This window comes from Embiotoca jacksoni, unplaced genomic scaffold (assembly GCF_022577435.1).
Source record: "Embiotoca jacksoni isolate LCO1_2020_lvr unplaced genomic scaffold, fEmbJac1.0.p SCAF_21, whole genome shotgun sequence".
Taxonomy (NCBI): domain Eukaryota; kingdom Metazoa; phylum Chordata; class Actinopteri; family Embiotocidae; genus Embiotoca; species Embiotoca jacksoni.
In genome coordinates, this window is record NW_027185352.1 from 8,328,302 (window position 1) to 8,345,752 (window position 17,451).

General features: G+C 39.3%; 1 protein-coding gene across 1 annotated transcript; it reads right to left on the reverse strand.

Annotated features, from left to right (window-relative positions):
* Positions 1–306: 306 nt before the first annotated feature.
* ano6 (anoctamin 6) lies at positions 307–14,881 on the reverse strand. The gene is made up of 20 exons (XM_069156752.1): positions 14,579–14,881; positions 11,226–11,296; positions 10,527–10,655; positions 8,178–8,243; positions 7,812–8,099; positions 7,448–7,561; positions 7,231–7,346; positions 6,894–7,028; positions 6,646–6,748; positions 5,934–5,994; positions 5,619–5,764; positions 5,384–5,461; positions 4,794–5,022; positions 4,535–4,704; positions 4,357–4,454; positions 4,061–4,191; positions 3,560–3,765; positions 2,974–3,167; positions 2,008–2,113; positions 307–1,889 (listed from the first exon to the last, which is right to left on the reverse strand). The coding sequence occupies exons 1-20, from the start codon at positions 14,670–14,672 to the stop codon at positions 1,671–1,673; spliced, it is 2,754 nt and encodes a 917-aa protein (XP_069012853.1). The 5' UTR covers positions 14,673–14,881; the 3' UTR covers positions 307–1,670.
* Positions 14,882–17,451: the final 2,570 nt, after the last annotated feature.

Genomic DNA, 17,451 nt, shown 5'->3' on the forward strand with positions numbered 1-17,451 from the left:
ATAATAATAATAATAATAATAAAAGAGAAACTTAACAGCTGTTACAATTTTTGTTTTACTGCCCTCCTTGACTTTTAATTCTCACATTGCCACAGTGATGTAGAAGTGTACAGTACTCCACTGTGACGTCAGTACACTGTGACATCACCGGTCTGTTTGCATCAGAGCTGATGGGTAACGGGTCCAAATGTTTGTTAAGTAAAATTCGGTAAAACATATAGTTGTGGAAAGCTTTAAATGTTTTGAGTTTTTAAATACTTGATATAATACTCTTAATACTTCATGTAAGGCACACAAAACTTTTTTATAAAAAACTATTTAATGATGATAAAACAGAGGCAAGGCAGATAAACATCATCAAAATCAGATGCTGAAATAAGATACTGTTTACATACATGATGGTTTAATGAAGTAATAATACGATTTGATCAATGACATGAGAAGATTAAATCACTGTATTGGCTATAAACTCAGAATATAACATGCAAATGTTGAAGTTGAAGGGGTTTGATCATTACTTCTCTGATTATCACGTCAAATGTGTATTTTTGTGTTTCTGTCAATGTTGAAATTCTATGGGATACTGTAAATTGAGCTGCTGTGGTGCAAGAAAACCTTCAGACTTGGCTGACAATAAAGTATTATCATCATCATCATCATCATCATCATCATCATCAAACCACTTCTCACAGCTGTAGTCTAGTTTATGTACATGGAAATACAGGCTGAACTAAACTGCAATATAACAATGAAACTACACTTGTGTAATTGCACATTTCTATTCATGAAACCTTTTATGTGTTCACTTCAAATAAGCTTACAAAGTAAGCTCCCAAGTAATTCAGATTTTTTTTTTCTAAAACTTACAGAGTCTGAGGCACATTTAGTTAGAAGATGTAGTAAAATGTATATACACATGCATACATGTATATACACACATGCATAATATTTTAACTTCTGATATCATCACTTATGTAACATTAAGACAGATCACTTTGGCTCTTTATAAGAGACGTGTGTAAAAAAAAAAAACACAAAAAAACCATCTACACTGCATTCAAAAGTGGTGCAAAATACTGATATTCAATGACTGCATAAAACATAATCGATAACCCTGAAGTACATTACATGGGTGTGAGAACTCCAAGCCCCCAACATGGAGTTTTATGGACAGAGAGAGATGCTACCGGCACTTCTGCAGGCGGATAGAGTCAAACTAAAGTTTAACAAAAGTCAGTTAAGGTAAAAACAAATATTCATCAGTTTAAAGAAACAGATTTAATTTCTGCACTGGTGCTGTCAGCTGTAAAACACCCCATCTGTTACTGTATGTTGTTCAGTCTGAAGCAAGTTTCGCCTAATTTCACTAGAAAAATAACAGTCTTAGAGATGACAGAGGGCGGAGACTACGGTAAAAACACAGTGGTGATGGATGAAGAGTAGACAGCAGTGGTTTCTCCTCTCTTTGTCCAGCAGCTCTTTTAGAAAGTCGTCTTCGTGCCGTAACAAAAGTGCATTCCTTGGCTCTTAAGTCCGTCACTGGTTCACAAGGTCTTGATGAGTATTTAATCAGGGTGAATGCTGCAATAACTTAAATGTAAATTATAGGGGAAGAACATCGTTTTTTTGTAACGCACCTAAATAGGACAGATGTCTTCTTCCATCTTCTGTCAGAAACCAAGTTCCATCTCCTCATTTCTATCGTCTGCCTCTTCATGGCCCATTGTCTCATCTCTGACTGGTTTCAAACGTCTGGTCACCAGCTTAAGGTTGGTCTCGTGGAGGATAACTTGGGTCAAGTACTTCTCTCGTTTGATTTGTTCTTTGACAGTGTACGGGACGTCTGGGATCATGTAGGACAAGATGAACTTTGTAAAGTAAACAATGTGCTGTGAGGAGAAGGGAAAGAAGACGACACCTCAATTCAAAAGTCGGAATAATTAACAGTTAAATCATATATTTCGGTGTCATTCACTCTTCCTGTTTATTTGTTCTGTTTGTACCCACCTCTACAACAATTATAAAAGCCATTTTGGCGGCGATGACATGCCAGTAGTAGACGTTGTGCTCGTACTGTCTGTGGTGCCCCGGAGGAAACCGGAAATCTCGATACCTAAAAGAGAAAAGTTTTTAATAGTTTTCTTCAGACCCGAATGACTTACTACAAATCGCTTCCTGACGTCACTCAGGTGTTAAGCTTTGCATCATATTTTATGTCTGCATATGATAAAATACATATAATGATCAATTAATAAAACAAATTTAAGCCTGTCATTGCAGAGGGAGATGGGATAGAGGAAGTGAACGTTTGTTCCTGCCCCGATTTTAGCAAATGACCAGCAGTCTGAAGCCTGTAAAAGCTGAGACAAAGCTAATTTTCTCTCTTCAAAATTTAGTGTTAAACCAACTTTGAAAAATACCTTTTTCATGTCAACCAGCAACACTGAACACAACAGCTGTGCAGAGTCAGCAAGTGTGTGCCAAAGTTTTTGCTAGTTCTGTGTCCTCCATGCAGTGCTCACAGCTCTAGTACTCTGGTAAAACACAGTCTGTATAAATCACGTCACCAAACAGTGAATTGATATTACACCTTCACATGTGGTCATTTTGTAATTTATATGCATGAACTTGACAGACATTGTTTGGAAGTTGGTCAGCTGAATCTTCTCAAATACAATATGCTGCTGTGCAACGACAGAGTTTTGTTTCTCCCAATATCTTTTACATCTATTTAGGGAAAATTGGTCATAATAATATTATCTGTAGGATCTTTGCAATTAGGTATAGTCATGTTTGTGTCATACTTTTAGTATTGTTTCGGGAAAAATGGTCATATTGTTTTTTTTATTTTTAAAACCATAAAAAAAAAAAAAAAAAAAAAACTAAAAAACATTATTCTCTGTAAAATGAAAGAAAACATGCAACAACAAGGGGAAAGTTGAATACAGCACACACAGATGAGATGAGATGTACCTGCAGATGGTTACGTTGGCAGAAGCGGTTGTAAACAAATTGCGGTGGAAGTCGCTGGTATTGAACACAGACAGAGAGCTGTTGATGTAGCCCTCCATGGTGTTATTAGCTTGATCTCCATACGGGTACACGGAGAAAGACCAGTAGTAGACCAACCGTGGAATCATGTCTGATGTGAACGCAATGATCATGGCCTGTTGAGATAACAAGTAGAAGGAGTGAAAGCAGAAAAATGGTTGTATTTAAGTCAGCGTACTTTTCTATAGTTTGATAATGTTATTATGAGAGAATAACGTGAGTCATTGCTGAATATGACACACAGGTGCTCTCTTATATGAACTCTTAAGTCCTGCAGTACAGCCTTCTTTTGTATATTTTAAAATATTTTAAGTGTTTTTAACACAGAGGTGTACATTCAAATTTATGGTCACATTTGGGTCTGTAGTTGATTTTCATTTTGTATTTTACTGGACTGCATTATACTGAAAAATGCTGAACATTATGCTTTACAAACGTTGGATTTACTGCACGGCTGAAACTGTAATAGATTTTTACTAATGAACCGAATCAACTTTCACCAACTTACATTTGTTGCCACAGCCAGGATGGCGATGCCTTGAAGAATGGGCTGCCAGGCCCCGATATCTTGGGCCTTCTCTGGACTAATGCGGCGAAACTGCGTCGTGATTTTCCAAGCATCAACCCGAATCTCAAACAGATTGTTGATCAGAGCCAGGACCGGAGCCAAAGGGAAGGAGGCCACGAACAGGGTCACGAAGCCAAACTGGATGACTGTGAGGAACAAGGCAGGCACACGTCAACACGACCCAGGAGTCACGCCCGCTGCAGGTGTGATAACTTATTTTCATCAGGTTCAATTACTACAAACTAGTTTAATAAAAAAAAAAATAGGCTGCAACATTTAAACTGAAAGTGTCTTCATCTGTATATTTAGCAATTCATAAATTTCCACCTGCATTACTTTTATGCTCAGTTTGAACTTGCACGGCTTGTGCAACAGCCTCCAGGTTTGCAGCTGCAAATGTGACAGACAAATGGACCGAAGACTTTTTTCCCCCCATCTTACCCATCTCGAGATATTCATGGAACAGTCCTAGTTTTGAACTGGGCTGCAGCTGGTAGTCCTGCTCCCAGCGAGGTGTCACCTTCTCCGAGGCCGCTTGGGTGCAGTGCCGAAAAATCAAATTCTTCACCCATCTGTGGAAAAGATCACATGCAGGAACTGTAATGATGGCTCAGTATGACAATAGAGAATTGATGTCAGGCGTTGCTATTAGCCTGGTGCCTGTGACACCTGTTGTAACGCTTTTGTTCACTGTGATGGAGATACTGTATTTATTAGCTTCCAATCTGACTGCTTACGGTAGCAAAACTTCTTGGATGTTGTTCCAGATGGCTTTTCCACCCATGATAATAGCGAGCTGAGTTGTCAGTTCAATCAGACATCCACCCGGGTCACACTGCAGAGGCAAGACAGATTAGAGTCAATGATGGCAAATTAGTTCATTAGGATTAAAACAGCTAGATGGGCTGATAGTACCTCCTCGTTCCGGTATTTTCCCAAGAGATAAACAGGCTTTCCGGGATATCCGACTGCTTTCCCTTTTGCAAAGGCGATGTAGAAACAAGACGAGTAATAGTTGACGAACTGAAAGAGGAACATCTTCAGAGTCAAGCTGTTCTCGTATTCTGTTTTAGTCCGTGGAAGCTCTGTTATTGTGTCAGATATAAAAGGATTGGGGATTAAACCATGTTCAGTTTAGGAAAAGAGTAGCATCACAGGTACAGGTTAAACTCACCATAGTCTGTGATCCAGATGGCGACCCGCTCATAGAGAACATTGAGGATCATAATTACAACAAAGCTGATGATTGAGGCTGTGACAGATGTGGCCATCTGAGGCGTCACATACTCCTTCAATGGCTCCAAATCCTTCAGGTCCTGATTTCTGAGTTTGGTTGAGAAGGTAATGAAGACAACCAGGCGGTACACAGTGATGGCCACAATGGACGCCACGATCAACATAATCTGAAGGACAACATACAAACGAAAACATTTAGATTATCGTATGTTCTGTTTTAAATACTGTATTTTTGGGGGATTTACGAACATGGAAAGAAAATGAGTGTCTGTGGTCAATGCACAACATGTCAGCTAAACCTGCAGAAATATGTCAAATAAATATAAAGGGAGAGTTAAGTTTCCAATAATAAATGAGTGATAAATTAATATTTACTTTGATTTAAATTGACATTTTCTTTTATGTGGTACCAAATTATACAATTTTCTTTTTTATGAAATTGTGAGAGAACTGTGGAATGTAAAACAAATGTGTTACCAGAACAAAGAAAAGAAATAGAAATAAAAAAAAGGCATTTAATCACATTACCCAGAATAAGACTGTCCCCATTCCTATGGACAACCGAATACATCGTCCACAGGCTGTATATGGCACTTTTTCTTTCACCTGAATCACAAACAAACGATATGAAATACTGAACTTGAAACAACATGGCAAAACATAAAACTAAGTTTTTAACATAGTGTCTCTCCATAGGATAGAAAATCTGTTTGAATGAGAATTTTCTTAGCTGGAAAAAAAAAAAAAAAAGCGTGTGATTTACCCCTGTGACAGAGTTCTTCCTATCATAGATACATTTGGCTTCATATTCTGGGCGAGGTGGCTCTTCCTGCTCCAGAAACTCCACAGTGTCCCACTGGTACTCCAACTCCGCCTGGTAGCGCTTCCAGAACTCCAGGAACACAGTCACTACAGGAAATGAACAGAAGCAGGAAATAAACAGGTTGGGCAGTTATCAAGAGAGAAAAAGGAAGCAACACTTTATACATCCGTGTTTTCCTCCATGAACGGTCAATAACGCAGATTGTTTTCCAAAGGTTAGAAAACTAACATTTTGTTGAAATTGGATCAAACTTACCCCAGACTGACATGAAAACTGCAAACACCAACGTTCCAAAGTTATCAAATATGCAAAGGTTCTGATAAAAATGAGAAAAAAAGGAAACATGGAAGTTACATCTTAATGAGTAATAAATAAAACTGTTGCTGTGTCATAGAGTAAAATAGCAGCCACACATTTAAACTTTGCAAAGTTGGACGGTACCACTCACTGGTGCTGCAAATGCAGCTTTCATTTGGCATGATAATAAGATGTTAGTCACTTTTAGAAAATAAACACAATTAGATCCCAAAGTACATTCAAACGTCATATCTTTGAAATGATACAGTACGAGATGATGTTTTCTGACATGAAGGTAAAAATCACATCATAATAATATATTAACTGTTAAGAAACCCACTGCTCACGTAATGTTTGCTATCTTTTTAAAGGTTACTTACACAAATCTCTTAGCAATATTAGTGGGAGGACAAAGTGAAGAAGACTAAGTCCAATCCCAGTAGTGCCTGGAACATGTTCAATATGAAATGCTTGAGAGCTTTTAATGTAAAAGTTGGGCTTTTATTTTAAAACAGATGGAGGAAGTCGCAGCATTCGGCCGACTAACGGTGTAACTTTATCATTCAGTCAGAGATAGATGTTCGTGCTTTTAGTTTTGGCCTCACTGTTGTTGTCAAACCAAAATCCTTCATCATTGAAGTTTACTGTTGAAATAAAAAATAAAACTCACTTTCGAAGTGTTACAGGTGCTGTTTAAAGTCCAGTATTTGCACAAGTCACACTGTGGACACATGACAATCTTTCCTCCAATCTCAGGGTCACAAACTTCTTTGCTGCAGTATTTGAAACACAGAACAGAGATGATTAGAGAGGAAACGCTTCACAGGAGGTAAAGATTGAAAACAATGTGAAAAATAAGTAACGTGCTCGTTTGTAGGCAAAATAAATTCTTCAAAGCTTTACATTCATTTGCAATACCTCCAGGTGCTGGTGTCTTGAGTTTGGTATCCATAAATGAAACAGCCAAGTCCAACAACAGCAGCCAGAGCGAGCATCATTGTGTAGAAACCCAACCAGGCAAAGTAAATGCCGATTTTCTCCCCGTAGTACTTCCTGTACAAAAAAAGTATTTTTTTAATAATTACAATGGTGGCTCTACAGTTCACTGGAGATTATACGTATGTTTGAACACAGAGACGGTAACAGCAGTCAAACACGAACTGTATACCTATTTATTGGTGATATACAGAACTTTTAAGTATTCGAGGACTTATAAGTTCCTTTTTGTAAAGAGAACAGAAAAGCGTTTGCACACCTTATGAGGTCAAGTGGTTGCATCTTGTAGAAGCTTTTGGGATGAGCCCATTCTTCATAGAGTAGAAATCTCTCATTGGGGCAGCCCTCTTCTTTGGATCTTACATTGAATCTGCACTGAAATACACAACAAAGAAGAGCCATCACAGTACAATATATTTTCTAACTACTGTCACCAAAAGTCAACAAGACAAAAAGTAGAAAACAGCATCACTTACATCATGGAGGGGATAGGCAGCTTTGTACACGCCACCATCCAGCAGTTTGGTGATGCCAAACTTCTTCACGTTTCCTCGTATTTCATAAGGGGCTCGGCTCAGGATGTACAATGCCTGTGGAAAAGAAAAACAGCTTCTTTATGCTGTGTTATTATACATTCAGTGTAATATTCTTAAGTACAGCATACATATTACGATTTCTGTAACTTCAAAGGGACTCTAGTTGAACTACTCTATTTATATTTTTTATCACGAAATCCCTTAATCTCCAGAGAAAAGGATGACCGCTACCGTCCTAAAAATAAACTCATGAGAAGAACCTGGAGGCAGCCCGAAATAACCGCAACAACATGGGACAACATACCATCCTGCTCCTCATGGCAGGAGTGAAGAAGACATCTTTATCCTTGACATGGAAGTACTCCACACGGTCTTTTTCAAAGGGGGCGGTGAAGAACTCGGTCTCCTTTCTGATCAGGTCTTCGCTGGGATAGAAGTACTTGGTGATGCCGGAGAAAAAGTTCCACAAGGAGGGCCGGGAGGACAGGTCGTTGAGCTGGATGGGAAGCTTGATGTGCAGCACCTCGGCGTAGGTGCACAGCACATCCCACGGCATGTGAACTTTCACGAAAGTGAGTTTGTCATTGACCACCTGCAGAACACAAAGAGAGTTTAGTTTAAGCGCAAGAGACAGGAGGGGAGACAACAACTTCCAAGGACTTCCACTTACAGACGGTGTGGCCTCCAGCTCGAGGCCCATCTTCATCAGGCTGGCCTCAAAATACTCTCGCCGTCTCTACAGAGAAATGCACAGAAAAGAGCTTATAGTTCAGACTTCCTCTCTGATCATTATCATCCGGATTCTAGCACAGAATACAAAAGAAAAACAAAGTCCAAGATGTTATTTCAATTGTGTTTTTTATGTGAATGTGAAGAGAGTATGTGCAAGTTATCACTTTAATAAACTTTACATGAATCAATGTAATGAGTATTGTCGTTTGAGATGACCTTTTATAAAGTTTTATTAAAAGTCAAATTTAGTATTAACAGCTCATTTATTTGGGTATTTCCATTCGCATAACATATTCATTATTTACACTGTAAATAAGCACCATGAATAAAAAAAACTGATAGAAAGTCAGAGGCGGTTTTTGTTGATGGTATATCATCAGATATTGTTTTACAATGAACTAACATTAAAAACAACGAACTAGTATGAAATCAATTTGAAAAAGTATGAAAAATATTCAAATAATAGCAGTAAAATAATAAAAGTCAAAACCTCAAGAGTTATTGTGATAGGTTGGGAACACCATCATCTAAGACAATTGAGTCTTGCAGGGTGAATAGAAACTTTGATGTCCATCTACATTCTGACTGTCATCATCAGCTCCATCATAATAAATACATTTGGCAACACCTTCTCAAAGCAAAACTAAAATACCTTCGCTGTTTGTTCAAGCTAACCAAGCATTTGTGTCAAACAGGAAATACCACAATAGCATTACCCTGTTTGATAAACCTAAAAAAAAAATGTCAAAAAGCATAATTTAAGATGACAATTCTGCCAACACCATCTAACTGAACCAAACCTTTCCAGCAGTCACAGTCAAGAGCAGAAAGATGTCGTGCAACCGAGGGAATTTGACTCTTAAAAAAAAAGGGAGTAAAGGGAGTAAAGGGAGTGCCTGGTGCCGTGCAGCTCACTGGATTTACTTTGCTTTGAATGATTATGAGTGAGGAATTGCTTCAGTTCCGGTGGATCTGTGGTGAAGAAGGACATAAACTCTGACTTCCAGGCGCTCTAGCTGCCCGACTTTTCCAAGCAACTGGCTAAAACTGGTTTATCAGCTTCTACAGATATGGGTCTGAGTTGCAGAGCGTGTCGCCTGTCTACACCTTTAACTTGCGTTCACAGCGACTGCATGAAAACAACATAACCATCATGGATCTATCACTAACTATCAGTAAGCTTATTTTAGCTTTCACAGAGCAGAGTCTCCATTTAAAAACCACTTGAGGATCACAATTGCAACACAGTAGGTGTCTAAAGTGTGTGGATGTGTAAGTTCTGCCGAGCATTGCATTGTACAGACCTCACTGTAAGCAAAGCTATTGCGAAAGACTGATAACAACAAGCGTGCCTGGCGATACCAGTTCACACCTCAGTGTCCTTCATTCTGACACAGCAAAGCACACCGAGTACAACTGTTTTTCTTTCTCTTCAGTCACAAACCAACTGGATTCAGGGAGGCTAACGACCAAAGCGATCTGATTTTAATTTGCTTGACAACGTTTTGGTGGTCTAAGTGAAGGAATTATGCTCTTCATTTCCCCGTCCTCCCTTAGGGAAAGTAGTCAGCCTCTGCACTGAACACCTCATGGTCACAATGTGCTGTTGCACTTCAAGCTTACATACACATAAGTTCAAGTCATACACTGACATCCTGGTTCTAATAAAACCTCCTTTTACAAATAAGGAGGAGTCAATAGTTTGTATGAGTAATAAAACATACCCTTATATCATATTTGTCTATATACTTTCTTACAAGTAGTTAACTTTATAATTCACTGCTATATTGTGCCAAAATAAATTAGTTTTGTCTACAATTTCTGTCATCAACCGACTTTTTTGTGTGAACACGACATTAAACTGATGTTTTAAACACAGACCACATTGGTTATCATTTCTACTAATGTAATACTATTATATTATTTATTAAGTCATATGATGTACAACCAAATGTATTTAAAATTTTAAAAACTTTAAATCGAACCTTCAATACTTAACTGTCATCATTGTCATATCAGGATTTATTATGTTTTCAGTATTCTGTTAGCCTTTAAATTTAGGACAATGAAATGGCAGGTGGCACGTCTCCCCCCACCCCCCTTCAACCCCTCCCCCCACCCACCCATTTCCTGTCACCTCTCTACTGTACATTATGTACTACATATTAAAATAAGAGTTATGCGAGCACCACTTGCATCGCTTACAATACCTGCAGATTAAATGTGAAATACTTTGTACTTTACTGAACCGACCAGGTCCAAGAGATTAAAAACAGGAGAAACCTACCTTGCGCCTCTGGAATGTGTGCCTCTTTTCAAAATCCTTCTTGTCCTCATCTTCATACACCAGGATGAAGTCAATCCTCCTCACGCCGTCGTTGAAGAATAAGGAGTCGGGTTTGTCGTTAAACTCTGCCTGAGGACAAAAATAAGGCTCATCAGGTAACTCTACGGCCTGAAACTCGTACTCTTCTTCCTCCATAATGTCGTACGTGGTGCCCATGTTGAAGAGTGAAGGGCTGGTTTGTGGACAGACTGAGCAGAGATAATGTAGACAGGCTCTATTTAAGCTGTGATGTGGGTTATGCAGGAGCAATGGGAGAAGTCAACAAACATTATGATATCCGCCCTTTGTCTCCATCCCTCCCTGTCTTCACACAATCAGACCCGTGATACCATTAAACCACAATAAAACGTATGTCAGTATGTCTCTACTTTTATATCATAGAGAATTGTGTGTAGTGATTTGAAAACGGTGTCTCATGTGACAATAACTTCCTTGTCTGCTTATTGTGTGCTAAATGTTTTTTTTCCATGAGAAAGGCTGAAGAAAAGGTAGATTCTATCAGCTATCATTTTCATAGTAATAGTTAAAGATACAAGTACATACTGGATATACAGTCCATCAGTCAATTTACAACCCAAAAATCATAGAATAATGAGCTGATGTGCTTCTCGTTGACACTGACAGATAGTGTTGACTTACCAGTTGTGCTTTGGCTACTTTTGATCCTTCTTTAATGGAGTGATATGTTGGTAAAAACTCCTGTGGGTAAACTGTGAAAAGAAGAAGATGAGAAAGAATAATGGGAATTAAAACATGATAATAATCAAAGAAACCTGAAATCGGAAGGATATTTTCAAGAGCCTGACTGATAAATTGGTATGCTGATATTATCAGCCGATATCAATCACAAACCGTTATCTGATGGCATGTATAGAGAAAATATTGCAAAACATGTTTTATATTTATATTTAAATACTGTATCATTTTGTTTCATTCAATACAATTTTGTGTAGCTGTTTTTCAAAATGATATCAACTTCAGTCGCATTATAGCGTACAAATGTTGCGTTATCTTACATGCTTACTGTCATTTGTTACTGTGATTAGCTTAGCTGTGGCTCAAGGTGTAAAACGGGTTTAAACTGAATGTTGTCTCTCAGCTGCAGTTTAAAATGCATCTCTGCTTTAGTCAACTCTACATTGACTTTTCTATTTTATGAGCTATTGTCAAACACAGAACCTCAAACTAAATGTGTAATTCTTTTTCAGCATTGTAAAATGTAACATTGTCTAAAAATAATTAAATTAATAATTAACATGATTCTTTGGTCCAAAAACGGGGTTAGGGACTATTTGAGAAACTGACATGGTCAATTATAGTGATTATTACATGTTCATAAAAAAAAAATCACGAGCCTTAGTCTTCATTTATATGATGGAGGGTGAGGAGTGTTACCTAGAAGTGTTGTACTGAGCATCTAATACTCACTATAATGCTTATGGTTAAGTAATATGGGAAGTGAAAGCACCACCACGTGCAAGGAGGATGAGTTAGTTTGTCATCAATTCAGTCACCCAAGGCTAAAAGAACTCCCAAAAAAGTCTCGCGATATGTGGCAGATTATTTATACTACAGTATAAAAGGAGTTTTTATTAAAGGGCAAATGTTCTACAGTATGGTATACTGTATTGAAAGCAGAGGCAGATCAAATAGGCAACATAAAACAAACACTGTATATATTTTGAGTGTTTTCTCTGAGGTCCATCCTGTCAGCTGTTTTCCCCATTGAGATGCTGCTGACTTTACAACTTCTTTATACTGTATCTGCACTCTGCATTTCCTTCACACCGCTACAACTCCACATGAAAACTGACCAGGACAATGTCCACATGCTCCCTCAGTGGTGCTCACTGAAGCAGCAAAGTCTGTTATTCATTTCCCTAAACATGGTCTTGTTGCTGCTCTTATACTGCTTGCACACGGTGTCCTACACGCCACAATGTTATAATACTCCCTGGAAAAGGAAAAGAAATAGGTCACCATCTGCTGAAATGTTTCTCCAGTTACTCTACGTACAGCATCCACACCTCTGACTGTGTCAAACCTGAAATAAACAAACTAAACACAGTCAAATGCTGTATGCTCCATTATATGCCTCATAGCTGTTTTGTGTCTTTACAAAACGGACCGCACAACATCCGGTATGGAAAGTCCTGTAATCTTTCCAGATACAATGGAACACTTTAAGAAAGCTAACTGAATACAGATGTTGTTTTCAAAACACTGGCCATAGTAACACGCTGGGAAACTAGCTGTGGAATCACTGCTCATCAAATAAGACTTTCCTTTTGACAAAAGTCTCCAGGCAGCCTCACAGTTTACACTCAAACAAAGCTCATTGGAAAGTCAGTATTATGACATGATATGAAATCCAGACGGCGACTAGCTGGACAGTTACATATTTTTTGTTTTGTTATTTATTCTCTGTTCTTCATTCAGCACATTCAATTTGAAGTAAAGTAATAGATATTGCATTAAAGTGCCCAGAATCTGTCAGCCTGACTTTGAAAAGAAACACCATTACGGTCCCACAGTGAGTCAGTCACTTGTTGTCTGCAAAAAAAAGATCTTGCCACAGTCCACCAAACCCAGCACTAACTTCCTCTCGAGAGTACGTCATCCATATCAACGCACAACATCATAGAGACAGGCCTAACAAACAAGAAAAATAAAGCATCATTCTTTATCAGAAACAGCTTTTTGGCAACATTAAGGTGCATGAATATTTGACCTAACATGTTAACACTAAAGACTCAAGTCTAAGTGTCTGTCTTATCGTCTTGACAGTCACAGGAAATGCTTTTGTATATCAAACATTGGGGAATTACCCAACATTTGGCAGAGAATGAGTCTTCTCCTGGAACAGAGTGAGCGCTAAGATCTTTCTTCAGTATCAGCAGTTAGTGACTGTAATTTTATATTTTGCATGTGAAATAAAGATCAGTATCCATTTTCACTACAAAATGCTTCCAGCTGATGATGTCATTTACAGGAGTGGTTCAGTGACATGGGTGAACAGATCCTCACCAACACCATTAAATGAGACCTCCTGAATCACCATAATGTGTTAATTGTGAACGTTGTGAAGCAACAACAACCTATTAAAGTAATAATTGCAGAGAACTGAGGACTACAAGCTCATTAATAAGTCATTACAAACCAGAGTGCACTTTGCCATGCCCTTTTTGATTCCATGTAAAAGCCTGCGTCATCTCCACGTGGTTAGGGTCTTTTCTATATCACTGACAACTGCTATTAGAGTAAACCAAAAGGACCAATTGTCCCTCAGTGGGCTGAGTTAAAAAATAAATAAATAAATAAATAATGCATTCCACTCCAGACAAGACAGACACAAGATTTGAGAAATCTCCCCCAGCTTTGACAGGGCAACAAGTATGTACTGCAACTGTGGACTTCCAACACGGTCTATATTCACATCTACTTCGAGAGACAAGCAAATTCAATTCAACAATAAAGTTACAGTTTCAGCTCCTCATGTAAGGAATGTAAAACATTTAAATAACAATAGAGTGTGGAGATCTGCAATCACTTCCATCTGTAACCTGTTGGAGGAGTCACGGTTGCAGATAAAGGGGTTTGAGCTATTTTATTTATTTTATTTTGGCGGGGTGGGGTTATTTAACTGGTGATGAACTAATATTTCTAATCTATCTTCTTATATCTTACAGATGCAGTAGTGAGAGGCAGAGCCATGTGTGCATGGTTTGAAACCCCGTCTACACTTCAGAGGTGACAACACTAAAGTTAATTGCAGAAAATAACCACAATGAAGGGAGTTATCTTTAAGAGGTTACAAAAAGTGTCCTCTCAAGAGTACTAATGGATGAGAAGATGGGGGGGGGGGATTTCCCAGACGTCATATGGTTTTACAATCTGGTGGACAGTACGAGAGGGAAATCTGGGTTCAAACCCAGACAAAACGCGCGCACCAAGACAACACATCTGTTACAAATAGACAAAGCAGCTCTCACCAACTTCCTCGTCTATCATGCCCAACTCCGCACCACCCGCCAGCTCCTCCGCGTCGGACAGAGACTCCATCTCGTGGATGTAGTTTTCAGCCATAGTCCTCGTCGTAGGTTCCAGTCACATCACCAAAAGTAAAAACTTTTGACAGCAGCCCGCAGTTTTTTTTTTAAGTTTTTTTTTTTTTTTTTACAGTGGTTTTAAAGCGCAGCCCCGGCCTCCGTACATTCCTGCTTTATTTCTCAACATGGTTTCAGCCATATAAAGTTTGGTCAAGTTGTGACTTGAGAGAATCAGACGGGTGGGGTTGGGGGCGGCGGAGGAGAAGGAGGAGAAAGAGGAAGAGGAGGAGGAGAGGTGGCGATGTTTGACGAGTCAAGTTACACCCACTGTAGCTTCCTTCATGCAGAAAGGAGTTAGAGGGAACTCGCTGTTAAAACACTAAAATAACGTAAATACGCAAACATAAGTTAATCCGTGGAAGACTATCTCACTTCTTTAAATTCGGATTAAGTAACTTCTTGGTTGACGTGTTTCGTGCCCAACAGCGGGTTGAGCTCGCTACTTCTTAAATTTTATTCACCTTCCCGCCGCAAACTTACGGGTGAATCTACATATCATTTGACCCGTTGTCCTGCAGCCTGTTTACTACCTCGAAGATACTGTACATACCAGAGGTCTTCAACAGGGGATCCGCGACCCCGAGGGGGTCCGCGGAGGTACTGCAGGAGGTCCGTGAAATTTTTTTTTTGGTTGATTAGACAATTTTTCCCAAATGTTTTTTTTTTCTTCCACAAATTTAAATGTCTTTAAATACACATTAACGTGAATCCAACAATATTCTCTTTCCCCAAACACTCACCCCCTTTTTTTTTCTCTCCCTTCCTGTCCCCTCCATCAGCCTGTGCAGATAGTGAATGGATAAATGGAGGCAGATGTTATCTTTCAGTCAGAAATGCACACATTCAGCGACACACAGGAGCTCTCTTAAGCTGGACACCGGTTCACTCACAGCGCAAGACTAGCCTGGATCTGTCCCTTCAAGCCTCATCACTCCTCCAGTTTAATATAAAACACAATTGTATACAATATATATATATAGTAGGTGGTCCTTGCTCCATCAGTTTGGGGGTCCTTTGCCTGAAAAACATTGAAGACACCTGATAGTGGTGTGAAAAAGTGTTTCTGATTTCGTTGCATGTTTGTCACACTTAAATGTTTCAGATCATCAAACAAATTTAAATATTCATCAAAGATAAGACGGGTAAACACAAAATGCAGTTTTTAAATGAAGGTTTTTATTATTAAGGGAGGAAAAAAAAATCCAAACCCACATGGCCCTGTGTGAAAAAGTGTTTTGCCCCCTAAACCTAATAACTGGTTGGGCCACCCTCAGCAGCAACAACTGCAATCAAGCGTTTGCGATAACTTGCAATGAGTCTTTTACAGCTGTGGAGGAATGTTGGCCGACTCATCTTTACAGAGTTGTTGTAATTCAGCCACATTGGAGGGTTTTCCAGCACAAACCTCCTTTTTAAGGTCATGCCGCAGCATCTCAATAGGATTCAGGTCAGGACTTTGACGAGGCCACTCCAAAGTCTTCATTTTGTTTTTCTTCATCCATTCAGAGGTGGACTTGCTGGTGTGTTTTGGATCATTGTCCTGCTGCAGAACCCAAGTTGGCTTCAGCTTGAGGTCACGAACAGATGACCGGACATTCTCCTTCAGGATTTTTTGGTACAGTAGAATTCATGGTTCCATTTATCACAGCAAGTCTTCAAGGTGCTGAAGCAACAAAACAGCCCCAGACCATCACACTACCACCACCACCTTATTTTACTGTTGGTATGAGGTTCTTTTTCTGAAATGCGGTGTTACTTTTACGCCAGATGTAACAGGACACACACCTTCCAAAAAGTTCAACTTTTGTCTCGTCAGTCCACAGAGTATTTTCCCAAAAGTCTTGGGGATCATCAAGATGTTTTCTGGCAAAAATGAGACGAGCCTTAATGTTCTTTTTGCTCAGTGGTGGTTTTCGTCTTGGAACTCTGCCATGCAGCCATTTCTGCCCGGTCTCTTTCTTATGGTGGAGTCATGAACACTGAACTTAACTGAGGCAAGTGAGGCCTGCAGTTCTTTGGATGTTGTCATGGGATCTTTTGTGACCTCTCGGATGAGTCGTCGCTGCTCTCTTGGGGTAATTTTGGTCGGCCGGCCACTCCTGTTCACCACTGTTCCATGTTTTCTCCATTTGTGGATAATGGCTCTCACTGTGGTTCGCTGGAGTCCCAAAGCTTTAGAAATGGCTTTAGAACCTTTTCCAGACTGATAGATCTCAATTACTTTCTTTCTCATTTGTTCCTGAATTTCTTTGGATCTCGGCATGATGTCTATCTTTTGAGGATCTTCTGGTCTACTTCACTTTGTCAGGCAGGTCCTATTTAAGTGATTTCTTGATTGAGAACAGGTGTGGCAGTAATCAGGCCTGGATGTGGCTCGAGAAATCGAACTCGGGTGTGATAAACCACAGTTAAGTTATGTTTTAACTGGAGGGGGCAAAACACTTTTTCACACCACTGTATATACAATCTCCACGGGAAGTTTCCAAAGTTACTGCGGCAGAGAATTTGATTTAAGCGTTAATGTCGCCCCGAGTAAAACACACTATTGTTGTGTGGAGACAGAGTAGGTCTGTAAAATACCAAATCTGTATTTAAACTTTACATTTTAAAGTTTTCACCATAAGGTGCTTGTGTGGGGACATTTAGATCTTTCCGACCCTTGCAAACATTGTCGCCGTACAAGACGCTGACGTCAGACGTGGTAGGAAAGATTTATCTGTCCCGCTCATCCGCTCGGGGAAGGAAAATGAGGACGG